Source organism: Equus caballus, chromosome 9, assembly GCF_041296265.1.
Source record: "Equus caballus isolate H_3958 breed thoroughbred chromosome 9, TB-T2T, whole genome shotgun sequence".
Classification (NCBI taxonomy): domain Eukaryota; kingdom Metazoa; phylum Chordata; class Mammalia; order Perissodactyla; family Equidae; genus Equus; species Equus caballus.
The window spans coordinates 18,173,609-18,187,889 of NC_091692.1; the positions used below are offsets into that span (position 1 = coordinate 18,173,609).

Consider the following 14,281-nt stretch of genomic DNA (forward strand, 5'->3'; position numbering starts at 1 on the left):
AATATGAAAAAATACATTAAATCTCCAGAACAGAAAGAAAGTAACAAATACACAGAAAACAATCCCAAGGAAAATGAGATATATAACCTAAATGATGATGACTTCAAAACAGCCATCATTAGGATTCTCAATGAGTTAAGAGAGAATTCTGACCGACAGCTCAACGAGTTCAGGAGCTATGTCACAAAAGAGTTTGATACGATAAAGAAGAACCAAACAGAAATATTGGAAATGAAGAACACAATAGAGGAGATTAAGAAAAATCTAGATGCTCTGAACAGTAGGGCCGATAATATGGAGGAAAGAATTAGCAATTTGGAAGATGGCAATATAGAATTGTTGCAGGCAGAGGAGGAGAGAGAAGCAAGACTTAAAAGAAATGAAGAAACTCTCCGAGAATTATCAGACACAATTAGGAGATGCAACGTAAGGATTATAGGTATACCAGAGGGAGAAGAGAAGGAGAAAGGGGCAGAAAACCTATTCAAAGAAATAATGGCTGAGAACTTCCCAAATCTGGTGAGGGAGATGGATCTTCAGGTGACAGAAGCCAATAGATCTCCAAACTTTATCAATGCAAGAAGACCAACTCCACGGCATATAGTAGTGAAGCTAGCAAAAGTCAACGACAAGGAGAAAATATTAAGGACAGCCAGGCAAAAGAAACTAACCTACAAAGGAACCCCCATCAGGCTATCAGCAGATTTCTCAGCAGAAACTTTACAGGCTAGAAGAGAGTGGAATGATATATTCAAAAATCTGAAGGACAAAAACCTACAGCCGAGAATTCTCTACCCAGCGAAAATATCCTTCAAATACGATGGAGAAATAAAAACTTTCCCAGATAAACAAAAATTAAGGGAGTTCATTGCCACAAAACCTCCTCTTCAGGAAATCCTCAGGAAAACCCTCATTCCTGAAAAATCCAAAAAAGGAAAGGGGCTACAAAACCAAGAGCAGAGGAGATAAGTAGAAGGACAACAACAGAGAATAGCAGCTCTACATCAGAACAGATTAAACCATGGGACGAGAAACAAAGGAAACTGAAGAAAACCGGAAAACAAGACACAAAATGGTAGTGGTAGGCCCCCACGTCTCAATAATCACTCTAAATGTAAATGGATTGAACTCCCCAATCAAAAGACACAGAGTGGCAGGATGGATCAAAGAACAAGATCCAACAATATGCTGCCTCCAGGAAACACACCTCAGCCCCAAAGACAAACACAGACTCAGAGTGAAGGGATGGAGAACAATACTCCAAGCTAATAATGAACAAAAGAAAGCAGGTGTCGCTATACTAATAGACAAGGTAGATTTCAAAGCAAAACAGATAAAGAAAGATAAAGAGGGACAGTATATAATGATAAAAGGGACTCTCCACCAAGAAGACATAACACTTATAAATATATACGCACCCAACACAGGAGCACCAAAATTTGTAAAGCAACTCTTAATAGAACTAAAAGAAGACATCAACAACAATACAATAATAGTAGGGGACCTGAACACACCATTAACACCAATGGACAGAACATCCAGACAGAAAATCAACAAGGAAATAATAGAATTAAATGAAAAATTAGACCAGATGGACTTAATAGATATATATAGAACACTTCATCCTCTTCTCAAGTGCACATGGAACATTCTCAAGGATTGACCATATTTTGGGAACCAAAGCAAACATCAATAAATACAAGAGAGTTGAAATAATATCAAGCATCTTTTCTGATCATAACGCTATTAAACTAGAAATCAACTACAAGAAAAAAGCAGAGAAAGGTGCAAAAATGTGGAGACTAAACAACACGCTTCTCAACAAACAATGGATCATTGAAGAAATTAAAGAAGAAATCAAATATTATCTGGAGACAAATGAAAATGAGAACACGACATACCAAATCATTTGGGATGCAGCAAAAGCAGTCCTAAGAGGGAAATTCATCGCAATACAGGCTCACCTCACTAAACAAGAAAAAGCTCACGTAAGCAACCTCAAACGACACCTAACAGAACTAGAAAAAGAAGAACAAACAAAGCCCAGAGTCAGTAGAAGGAGGGAAATAATAAAAATAAGAGCAGAAATAAACGATATTGAAACAAAAAAGACAATAGAAAGGATCAATGAAACAAAGAGTTGGTTCTTCGAAAGAATTAACAAAATTGACAAACCCCTAGCCAGACTCACCAAGAAAAGAAGAGAGAAATCGCAAATTAATAAAATCAGGAATGACAGAGGAGAAATCACAACAGATACCAATGAAATACAAGAGATCATAAGAGAATACTATGAAAAACTATATGCCAACAAATTGAACAACCTGGAAGAAATGGACAAATTCCTAGACTCCTACAATCTCCCCAAACTGAATCAGGAAGAAATGGAGAATCTGAATAGACCAATCACAAGTAAGGAAATAGAAACGGTAATCAAAAACCTCCCCAAAAACAAGAGTCCAGGACCAGACGGCTTCTCTGGAGAATTCTACCAAACATTCAAAGAAGACTTAATACCTATTCTCCTCAAACTGTTCCAGAAAATTGAGAAAGATGGAGAACTCCCTAACACATTCTATGAAGCCAACATCACTCTGATCCCCAAACCTGACAAGGACAACACAAAGAAGGAGAACTACAGGCCGATATCACTGATGAACATAGATGCAAAAATCCTCAACAAAATTTTGGCAAACCGATTACAGCAATACATCAAAAAGATTATACACCATGATCAAGTGGGATTTATACCAGGGACACAGGGATGGTTCAACATCCGCAAGTCAATCAACGTGATACACTACATCCACAAAATGAAAAACAAAAACCACATGATCATCTCAATAGATGCAGAGAAAGCATTCGACAAGATCCAACACCCATTTATGATAAAAACCCTCAGTAAAATGGGTATAGAAGGAAAGTACCTCAACATAATAAAGGCCATATATGATAGACCCACAGCCAACATCATACTCAATGGACAAAAGCTGAAAGCCATCCCTCTGAGGACAGGAACAAGACAAGGGTGCCCACTTTCACCACTCCTATTCAACATAGTACTGGAGGTGCTGGCCAGAGCAATTCGGCAGGAAAAAGAAATAAAAGGAATCCAAATAGGTAACGAAGAAGTAAAACTCTCGTTGTTTGCAGACGACATGATCTTATACATAGAAAACCCCAAAGAATCCACAGAAAAACTATTAGAAATAATCAACAACTACAGCAAAGTAGCAGGGTATAAAATTAACGTGCATAAATCAGTAGCATTTCTATACACTAACAATAAACTAACAGAAAAAGAACTCAAGAACTCTATCCCATTCACAATCGCAACGAAAAGAATAAAATACCTGGGGATAAACTTAACCAAGGAAGTGAAGGATCTATACAATGAAAACTACAAGACTTTCTTGAAAGAAATAGGCGATGACATAAAGAGATGGAAAAACATTCCTTGTACATGGATTGGAAGAATAAACATAGTTAAAATGTCCATACTACCTAAAGCAATATACAGATTCAATGCTATCCCAATCAGAATCCCAAGAACATTCTTCACAGAAATTGAACAAACAATCCTAAAATTCATATGGGGGAACAAAAGACCGCGAATTGCTAAAGCAATCCTGAGCAAGAAAAACAAAGCCGGCGGAATCACAATCCCCGATTTCAAAACATATTACAAAGCTACAGTGATCAAAACAGCATGGTACTGGTACAAAAACAGGTCCACAGATCAATGGAACAGAATTGAAAGCCCGGAGATAAAATCACACATCTATGGACAGCTAATCTTCGACAAAGGAGCAGAGGGCCTACAATGGAGAAAAGAAAGTCTCTTCAACAAATGGTGCTGGGAAAACTGGACAGCCACATGCAAAAGATTGAAAATTGACCATTCTTTTTCACCACACACCAAAATAAACTCAAAATGGATCAAAGACCTAAAGATTAGGCCTGAGACAATAAGTCTTTTGGAAGAGAATATAGGCAGTACACTCTTTGACATCAGTTTCAAAAGAATCTTTTCGGACACTGTAACTCCTCAGTTGAGGGAAACAATAGAAAGAATAAACAAATGGGACTTCATCAGACTAAAGAGCTTCTTCAAGGCAAGGGAAAACAGAATTGAAACAAAAAAACAGCTCACTAATTGGGAAAAAATATTTACAAGCCACTTATCCGACAAAGGGTTAATCTCCATAATATACAAAGAACTCACACTGCTTAACAACAAAAAAACAAACAACCCGATCAAAAAATGGGCAGAGGACATGAACAGACATTTCTCAAAAGAAGATATGAATATGGCCAATAGACACATGAAAAGATGTTCATCATCGCTAATCATCAGGGAAATGCAAATCAAAACTACACTAAGATATCACCTTACCCCCGGTAGATTGGCAAAAACATCCAAAACCAAGAACGACAAATGTTGGAGAGGTTGTGGAGAAAGAGGAACCCTCATACACTGTTGGTGGGAATGCAAACTGGTACAGCCACTATGGAAAACAGTATGGAGATTTCTCAAAAAGTTAAAAATAGAAATACCCTATGACCCAGCCATCCCATTACTGGGTATCTATCCTAAGAACCTGATAACAGATATCTCAAGAGTCCGTTGCACCCCTATGTTCATCGCAGCATTATTTACAATAGCCAAGACGTGGAACCAGCCTACATGCCCAGAAACTGATGACTGGATAAAGAAGATGTGGTATATATACACAATGGAATACTACTCAGCCATAAAAAAAGACGAAATTGGCCCATTCACAACAACGTGGATGGACCTCGAGGGCATTATGTTAAGCGAAATAAGTCAGTCAGAGAAAGACGATCTCTATATGACTCCACTCATAGGTGGAAATTAGTATATTGAGAAGGAGATCTGATCGGTGGTTACCAGGGAAAAGGGGGGGTGGGGGGAGGGTACGAAGGGGGAAGTGGTGTACCCACAACATGACTAACAAAAATGTACAACTGAAATCTCACAAGGTTGTAATCTATCATAACATTAATAAAAAAAATATATAAATTAAAAAAAAAAAAAAACATAGTTAAAATGTCCATTCTACCTAAAGCAATCTACAGATTCAACGCCATCCCAATCAGAATCCCAATGACGTTCTTTACAGAATTAGAACAAAGAATCCTAAAATTCATATGGGGCAACAAAAGACCCCGAATTGTTAAAGCGATCCTTAGAAAAAAGAACAAAACGGGAGGCATCACAATCCCTGACTTCAAAACATACTACAAAGCTACAGTAATCAAAACAGCATGGTACTGGTACAAAAACAGGTGCACAGATCAATGGAACAGAATTGAAAGCCCAGAAATAAAACCACACATCTATGGACAGCTTATCTTTGAAAAAGGAGCTGAGGGCATACAATGGAGAAAAGAAAGTCTTTTCAACAAATGGTGCTGGGAAAACTGGAAAGCCACATGTAAAAGAATGAAAATTGACCATTCTTTTTCACCATTCACCAAAATAAACTCAAAATGGATCAAAGACCTAAAGCTGAGACCTGAAACCATAAGGCTTCAGGAAGAAAACGTAGGCAGTACACTCTTTGACATCAGTATTAAAAGGATCTTTTTGGACACCATGCCTTCTCAAGAAGGGAAACAATAGAAAGAATAAACAAATGGGACTTCATCAGACTAAAGAGCCTCTTTAAGGCAAGGGAAAACAGGATTGAAACAAAAAAACAACCCACTAACTGGGAAAAAATATTTGCAAATAATACATCCGACAAAGGCTTCATATCCATAATATATAAAGAACTCACACAACTTAACAACAAAAAATTAAACCACCCGATCAAAAAATGGGCAGGAGACATGAAAAGACATTTCTCCAAAGAAGATAGACAGATGGCCAATAGGCACATGAAAAGATGTTCATCAATGCTGTACATCAGGGAAATGCAAATCAAAACTACACTAAGATATCACCTTACACCCATTAGAATGACAAAAATAACTAAAACAAATAGTAACAGATGTTGGACAGGTTGTGGAGAAAAAGGAACCCTCATACACTGCTGCTGGGAATGCAAACTGGTGCAGCCACTATGGAAAACAGTACGGAGATTCCTCAAAAAATTAAAAATAGAACTACCATACGATGCAGCTATCCCACTACTGGGTATTTATCCAAAGAGCTTGAAGTCAGCAATTCCAAAAGTCCCATGCACCCCAATGTTCACTGCAGCATTATTTACAATAGCCAAGACGTGGAAGCAACCTAAGTGCCCATCAACAGATGAATGGATAAAGAAGATGTGGTATATACATACAATGGAATACTACTCAGCCGTAAAAAAGAACAAAATTATCCCATTTGCAACAATGTGGATGGACCTTGAGGGAATTACATTAAGTGAAATAAGCCAGATAGAGAAGGACAATCTCTGTATGACTCCGCTCATATGAGGAATTTAAACATGTGGACAAAGAGAACAGATTAGTGGCTACCAGGGCAAAGGTGGGGTGGGGGTGGGCACAAAGGGTGAAGGGTTGCACCTACAACACGACTGACAGACAATAATGTACAACTGAAATTTCACAAGATTGTAACCTACCATTAACTCAATAAAAAATTTAAAAAAAAGAAAATCTCAACTGCAATTTTGTAGACATTGACAAGCTGATCCTAAAATTCACATGAAAGTGCAAAGGACCTAGAATAGCCAAAACGACCCTGGAAAAGAAAATTTGAAGAACTCATACTTTCCAATTTCAAAACTTACTACAGCACTACAACAATCAAGTGCCACCAGCACTTGGAGCAGAACAGAGAATCCCAGAAACAGAACCACACAAACACACCCAAATAATTTTCACAAAGGTGTAAAAGCAATTCAATAGAGGAAAAATAATCTTGCCAACAAGACACCCAAAGGCAAAAAAAAAAAATAAATAAAGACCTTTAATCTAAGTCTCACATCTTACCCAAAAATTAACTCAAAATGGATCATGAAACTTAAATGTAAAATTATAAAACTTTTACAAAAAAAAAAAAAAAAAACGCAAACAGAAAGAAATCTTTACCATCTAAGTCTAGGAAAAGAGACCCCAGATTTGACACTGAAAGCATGATCCATAAAGAAAAACTGATAAATTGGACTTGATCAAAATTTAAACTTTTGCTCTGTGAAAGGCCCTACTAAAAGACTGAAAAGACAAGCTTTAAACTGACAGAAAATATTTGCAAACCACACATCTGACAAAGAATTAGTGTTTAGGATACATAAAGAATTGTCAAAACTCAGTAGTAATAAAACCTCCAATTAGAAAATGTGCAAAAGACATCAATAGATGTTTCACCAAAGAAGATTTACAGATGGTAAATAAACACATGAAAAGATGTTAAACATCATTATTGTTAGAGAAATGTAAATTAAAACCCTAATGATGCATCATTAACACACCTATCAGAATGGCATAAACAAGTCACAAGATCAAATGCTGGTGAAGATGTGAAGAAACCAGATTCTTTTTTTTTTTTTTTCTTCTTCTTCTTCTCCCCAAAGCCCCCCAGTACATAGTTGTATATTCTAGACGTAGGTCCCTCTGGCTGTGCTATGTGCAACACTGCCTCAGCGTGACCTGATGAGCGTTCCCATGTCCACACTCAGGATCCAAACTGGCAGAAACCCTGGGCATTCGAAGCAGAGCACGTGAACTTAACCACTCAGCCCAGGGCTGGCCCCAGAAACCAGCTTCTTAATACATTACTGATATGAATGTAAAATGATACAGTCTCTCTGAAACCAGATGGGCAGTTTCTTACAAAACTAAACTTATAACTACCATACAACCCAACAATAACATTCCTGGGCAATTATCACAAAGAAAAAAGACTGTTCACCCAAAAACCTGCACGCTAATGTTTATAGCAGCTCTATTTATAATAACTTAGATGTCCTCCAATGAGTGAATAAACTGTGCTACACTCATACCATGGAACACTACCCAGCAATAAAAACAAATGTACTATTTATACATGCAACAACCTGGATAATCTCCCAAGAATTATGCTGATTTTTAAAAGTCAACCTCAAAAGTTTACGTATTATATGATTCCATTTATACAACATTCTTAAAATGATATATAAATGAAGAACAGATAAAGTGCTGCCAGTAGCTAAGGAGGGAGTACAGGCAGGAGGGAACCAGGAGTACAGGCAGGAGGGAACCAGGTCTGGCTATAAAAGGGCACCATAAGAGTTCCTTGTGATGATGGAAGTGTTCTGTAAATGACTGTATCCAATGTCCTCTATCTGGGTTGTGCTATTGTACCATAGTTTTGCAAGATGTTAGCATTGTGAGAAACTGGGTAGAGGGTACACAAGACGTCTCTATATTATTTTTTACAATTCTACCATGGGAACCAACAATTATCTCTAAACAAAAAGTTTAATTTTTAAAAATGATACTATAAAAGTATATTTATTGACATGGAAAAAATATTTATGATATATTGTTAATTTTAAAAACAGGTTATAGAACAATATGTACAATACAGGCATACCTCAAAGATATTTCAGGCTCAATTCCAGACCACTACAATAAAGCAAATATGACAATAAAGCAAGTCACAAGAATTTTTTGATTTCCTAGTGCATATGAAAGTTATGTTTACACTACACTATGGTCTATCACGCATGCAATAGCATTATGTCTAAAACAATGTACATACCTTAATTAAAAAATACTTTAATTCTAAAAAACTCTAACCATCATCTGAGCCTTCAGGGAGTCATAATCTTTTTGCTGCTGGAGGCTCTTGTAAAAAATGCAATATCTGCGAGTGCAATAAAACAAGGTATGCCTGTATAGTACCATTTTGGTGTGTGTTGTGTGTATATTTTTTCTGAGTGTGTGTCTATACATAGACAGATCTAAATATGCATTCAGGAAGTCTTTCTATCTCTGGATGAATAAGATTTTAGGTGATTTCAATTTTTGCCTATATTTGCTGTATTCTTATTTATCAATATTATGCATGCGTGACTCTTCTAATGAGAGGAAGTGAGATTATTCTTAATTTTTAAAATGTGCTTTCTATGAAACATTGACTCAAAAGCAATACTTTGAACACATTGGTTATGCAACAATTAGAAATTAAAACAAGTTACATCTCTTCTGAAGAAAAGAAGAATGAGTTGAATAATCCAGGTTCTATGGAAGACAAATAAATTTTGAAAGAAATTATTATTTTAACTAACGACTTACATAATAGGTTGTGCTGGCTGGTGGGTGACAGGAGCGCTAACATAAGATGTAGGCTGTACTCCCATCATTCCTGAACCATCTTAAAAGAAAATAAACGCATTTATTTCAGAGTATCCATTTAAGAACATTTTAATCCCTAAAGGAAATGTCACATACTAAAAATGTCACCTAAGGAAACAAATCCATATTTCCTTCTGGGCTAGGAGTGAGCAAATAACAATGCAAGAAAACACAAAATAGTTATGTCTTAAATCTAGATAAAAAGGAAATAACTATAAAATATAATTGAGTTTTTAAAAGGCCACCTATTAAATCAATAAATATATAGTATTTGAATTAAATAAAGCTGTGCTTTTCTCATTATACATTTTTACTTGTACAAAGACCAATTTTCCTGACTAAGCACTGGAAAAAAATGTTTACCCTGTAGATAACTTACAGTAAGCAAGACTGGGATCCAAAGTATTCCTGGCCCCATAAAAGTAGTATGCATCATCATAAGGAGTTCTATAGTTAGTAGCCAAAGGTGGTAGAAGGGGAGGTGGAGGCAAAGGCGCAATCCTGCATCAAAAGAAAATTGGAAAATTCTTCTCATCTTTCATTGCAAACTTTTTTAAATCAAGATATTATCCTTTTGCAAAAATGTTACCAAAAATCTAATTGCTGCTTTAGAAAAAGCCACCATCTTGCTTCAACCTTTTATCAATAATTATGACTAAAAGCAAAAACCAGTATAAAATTTCAGAATTTAAGGTATAACACTTACGTAAGACAAAAACTTCAGATAATATTCAATCAATTAATATCTAAGTAGTTACCCTGTGCCAGTATTGAACAAACATGGTCCCTGTGCCTCAGGAATAATACAGAAACAAACAGATAATTATAGCAAAGTATACTAAATGAAACAATACAAGTAGATGCAGGGTGCTGTAGGAACATGGAGCATGGACATTTAAGTCACATAGGGAAGAAGACGAAAGCGTGAGGAAGGCTTTCCAGAAAAGGCAATGCTTCAGCCATGTTGATAAAGTGAGTTACTCACAGAGATGAAGGATTGTACAGGAAGAAAGAGCAAAGAGACGCAAAATGGAATTACTAATAGTTCCATTTGACGGGGGGAAAGGGTGCATTTTTTAACTTTAAAAATGTATTGTTCTTTCAAAGGAAGTCAACCAATGTGAAACAGAAACCATAATATGAAACAGAAACCACTTAAATATCAACAGTAAAGTCTTGACATATTTTTAGCATTTCATAAAGTTAAAACTTCTGAAAACCTCTGTTTTAGCACTTCATTACTGATTAGGAAATATCTCTGTATTTTCACCAAGGCACTATTTTCCAATAGCAAAAATAGAAAAGGCAAATTCCTTTAGGTGAACAGAAAGAGAATGGGAGCATCTTAGAATATTTTCACTTCTGTGTATCTTAACAGGTTCTCCCTTTGTATAATTCAAAATAATTCTGAAGAGCTAAGAAGGCATTAAAGTTTTCTTCAGTTGTGAACATTTTCCACATTTACTAGTCACTCAGTGTGTCTAACCTTGCTATTTTCACTCCATAGACATCAACAAAGTAGTGAAAAACTGCTATGAAAGAGAACTGTCAAATCATTAAATCTTAAATTTTTATGGAAATTTGTGTAAGATTCAATCCTCATGACAACCCTATAATTGTAGATAAGAAAAAAGTATCACTATTCCACTTTTACAAATGAGAAAATTTAAGTTCAATAACAGTGTGGTTTACCCAAAATCCAGACAGTGAAGCCAACTGTTTTAATCCCTAAACCAATGCTGTGACCATCATGCCATATCTGTAATTCTAATCCCACCTCGTCTTTTGAGTCATGAGGATCAAACAAACAAAACATCTGATAAATATAGTAAACAATTCTATAATTTGTTAGTAGTAATAAAAAGGTAAGACTAAGTTCTACTGAAAGAAGAAAGTATAGCCCAGAAAATATCAATGTTAAAAAAGAAAAATATCTGATTAAATACACTCCCATAATTAGTACATTAACAGTAAGAAAAAATTAGCTCAAGTCCTCTGAGAGAAGAAAGCATAGCCCAGGAAAAAACAACGTAAACGACAGGATTTTCTTTATGTATAGTCTAGTATATCACGATGCCTTTTACCTATAGTGATCAAATTTTACCTAAGTTACAAGCTTTATAATCTCAATGACTTTTCATTTCAGGAATGAGAGTTGCATAGCCCATGAGTAATCAGAGAGAACGAGTTGAACAAAACAGAAAGTAAAATAGAGTAATATATACAAAAGAGCCACATTAGAAACATTTTCTGCACAAACTGAAGGAAGCATTCAATGTTTGCCAAGCGGAAATTACCAAATTGAGAAAAAGTATACCTTTTATATTTTAAAAGATATTTTTAAAAAGACATTAAAAAATATGACCTAAAACTAAATTCTAAATGTACTTATTCATTCTAAAAATACTAAAGCATCTTCAAACAATAAAAGAATGTTATAAACATTTCCCTTGTTTTTACAATGAGAGAAAAGATCAACGATGAAAACAAATTTCAAGACAAAGTATTTAACAAAAGCCATTAATTGTATAAAAATCTCTGAAGGATAACGTTATTTGCTTTAGCAAATCCTTCTAAACATAAAATATAATGATACCTTACCTAGTTCCCAAACACAAAACATTTTAAACAAGCACCTGGGAGGCACCATTTCACCAAGGGTGCTGCTGAGTCCGTTGCGCAGATCTTCCCTTTGTGATGGGATGGCCTGAACTGATGGGATGGGTGGGACAGATGGGGCAGATAACGGAGGCAGAGGCGTCTGGAAAGCTACTCTGGGTCTTTCAGGGGGCAGCGTTTCTTCAAAGTGTCTTGGCGCCACACCAAACTGCTTTAGTCTATCAGGCTAAAATAAAGAAAAAAAAATCTGTTTGTTATATACAATCATAAATTTAAAGGTGGAAAGGACCTCAAAAGACCCTCTATCCCAGACTGCCAGCAGGCACCTAAGTTGGTCACAGAATAAAAGAATTTTACAGTTCTACAAAAGACTTTGAAGATCTAATTCTTATTTTATAAATGGAGTAATCAAGGCTCTCTGACAGCACATAAATCACCTCAAGTCTCACCATTAATAAATAATCAAGCAAAGGCTAGAGCCAGATATTAATCTTAAATATAAAACTCTCTATTACACTAGAACACTATGCTGCTTCTCTATCCAATTGCCATTTCTGACATCAAAGTATTCTCTATAGAGTCAACAAACATCTTCTGTAAAGAGCCAGACAGTAAATGTATCAGGCTTTGCAGGCCATATGGTCTCTTCACAACTACTTGACTCAGCCATAGTGCTAAAGTAGCCCAAATCCATATGTAAATAAATTAGAGAGAGTGTGCTACAATAAAACTGTATTTACAAAAATATGGATTTGATGATAGGCTACAGTTTGCTAACCCCCACTCAAGAACATCATTTATGTGTCCTTTTCTAAGATTTGCACAACAAAAGTAAACCCAACCAAAAGTAATGGTCTATTGTCTCTAATATTTTTATTTATTCTCATAAAGCAACTGGACACTGTAAAGCTTGTTTCATTCAAATATAAATAAGAAGATCTGTCAAACACTAATGTAACTATAAATCCAAAGTTTAACGTGCTACCATATTGCATTAAAGAGTTCAAAATTTTTAAAGTTTAAGTTTTTGATTGTGAAAACTATTTCAAAGGTATCAATCGACAGAAGAAAAGAGATTTAGCTTTGGAATTTATCCTCTTTTGTCCATGATGTCTACCTTCCCCAGGAATTTCTAAGATTAATCTAAAAGTTTTATTCTATGAGCAGTCAAGAAGCACACTGAGAGTGATGCTGGTGCTGTATTAAACTTTTTAAAACAGATAATCTATAGGGCCTATAATTAGCATAAGTAAAAGTAAATCAAAAGCTGCCTACAGTTGAATAATTTTAAGTTGTCATATTCTTTTTAAGAATGAATTTTTAATGAAATTAATTAGTTTATTAATTATGATTCAAAGATGAAACAAAAACTTGCCTTAGCAAATAAATTCTCCATATCCAACTACAGAAAAAGCACATTTTGAGAAGAACAGTAAATTATTACCTCCTCTTTACTTAACTGCGGTGATGTAATTCATTCCACTTGATGAGAATTGCAAAATTAAAGCAAAAATAAGGTTCTCTCTCTAGTTTTGCATTAAATAAAAATTACTAAAATGCTTACAAACTTCAGTTTCTTCGCAAATCACTCTAATATCAAAAAAGTGGTCAAGAAAAATATTAACCTCTATTGTAACTTAACCTGAGATAACTTTCCCAGGGAATAGTGCACGTAAACAAAGTAGAAAGGATTAATTCAAAATAAACTAAAAAAATGATGTACACATGAAAAAGTAAAAATTATCAGGGAAATAAATAAGAGTTAGGACTTACGTTTTATGACAACTCAGTTTAGTTTATGACTGTTCAAATTGGTCTACTCTTAAATTTCCCCCAATGTTTTCTATCTCCACCTGCTACCACATTTGAGACTTCTTTGAACCAAAGATTAAACATCAAAAGATGTTAGGGAGCTCTTACCGATTTCTCAGGGTCTTGAGCTCCAGAAGCTGCAACTCTGAGTTCCAAATCTTTTTCTCTAAACAAATTAAAGTTTTATATATAAAAAAGTTACAGTAAACACTATCAAAATCATAATCATTACTGAAACAAATTTACACACCAAGTCTATGCAAAAACATCTCCAAATATAAATAATTCCTGTAACTGACAATAAAAGCCTAAAATAATTCTGAAAACTAAATTTTCTGATCTGATACAAAGTAAATTAGAGTTCACACGAAAACTGACTTGTAATAAGTATCTCTAAACCAGTGGCTGGGGTACTTCAAAGTCTAAGCAATTCACACAGAATAAAGTACAGATGTAGAACAAAATCTTCACTTTGTGAAACAAACAAAAACCTTTTTTCAGAGTACATGTACATTTTCAGTTCACAAAAAGGGTA

General features: G+C 35.2%; 1 protein-coding gene across 11 annotated transcripts in view; it reads right to left on the bottom strand.

The window, feature by feature from the left end:
- The window catches only part of CSPP1 (centrosome and spindle pole associated protein 1), a 161,994-nt gene that overhangs the window by 77,878 nt on the left and 69,835 nt on the right, over positions 1 to 14,281 (bottom strand). For 10 of the 11 annotated variants that reach the window (XR_011421173.1, NM_001309235.2, XM_070221329.1 and 7 more), the window contains 4 exon segments: positions 13,855 to 13,912; positions 11,952 to 12,160; positions 9,695 to 9,816; positions 9,256 to 9,334 (listed from right to left, as the gene is read on the bottom strand). Coding sequence is in view for 10 of the 11 variants with exons in the window: in NM_001309235.2 (NP_001296164.2) it covers positions 9,256 to 9,334; positions 9,695 to 9,816; positions 11,952 to 12,160; positions 13,855 to 13,912 (468 nt within the window). In the remaining variant the exon portion in view is untranslated. 11 annotated transcript variants of the gene reach the window in all.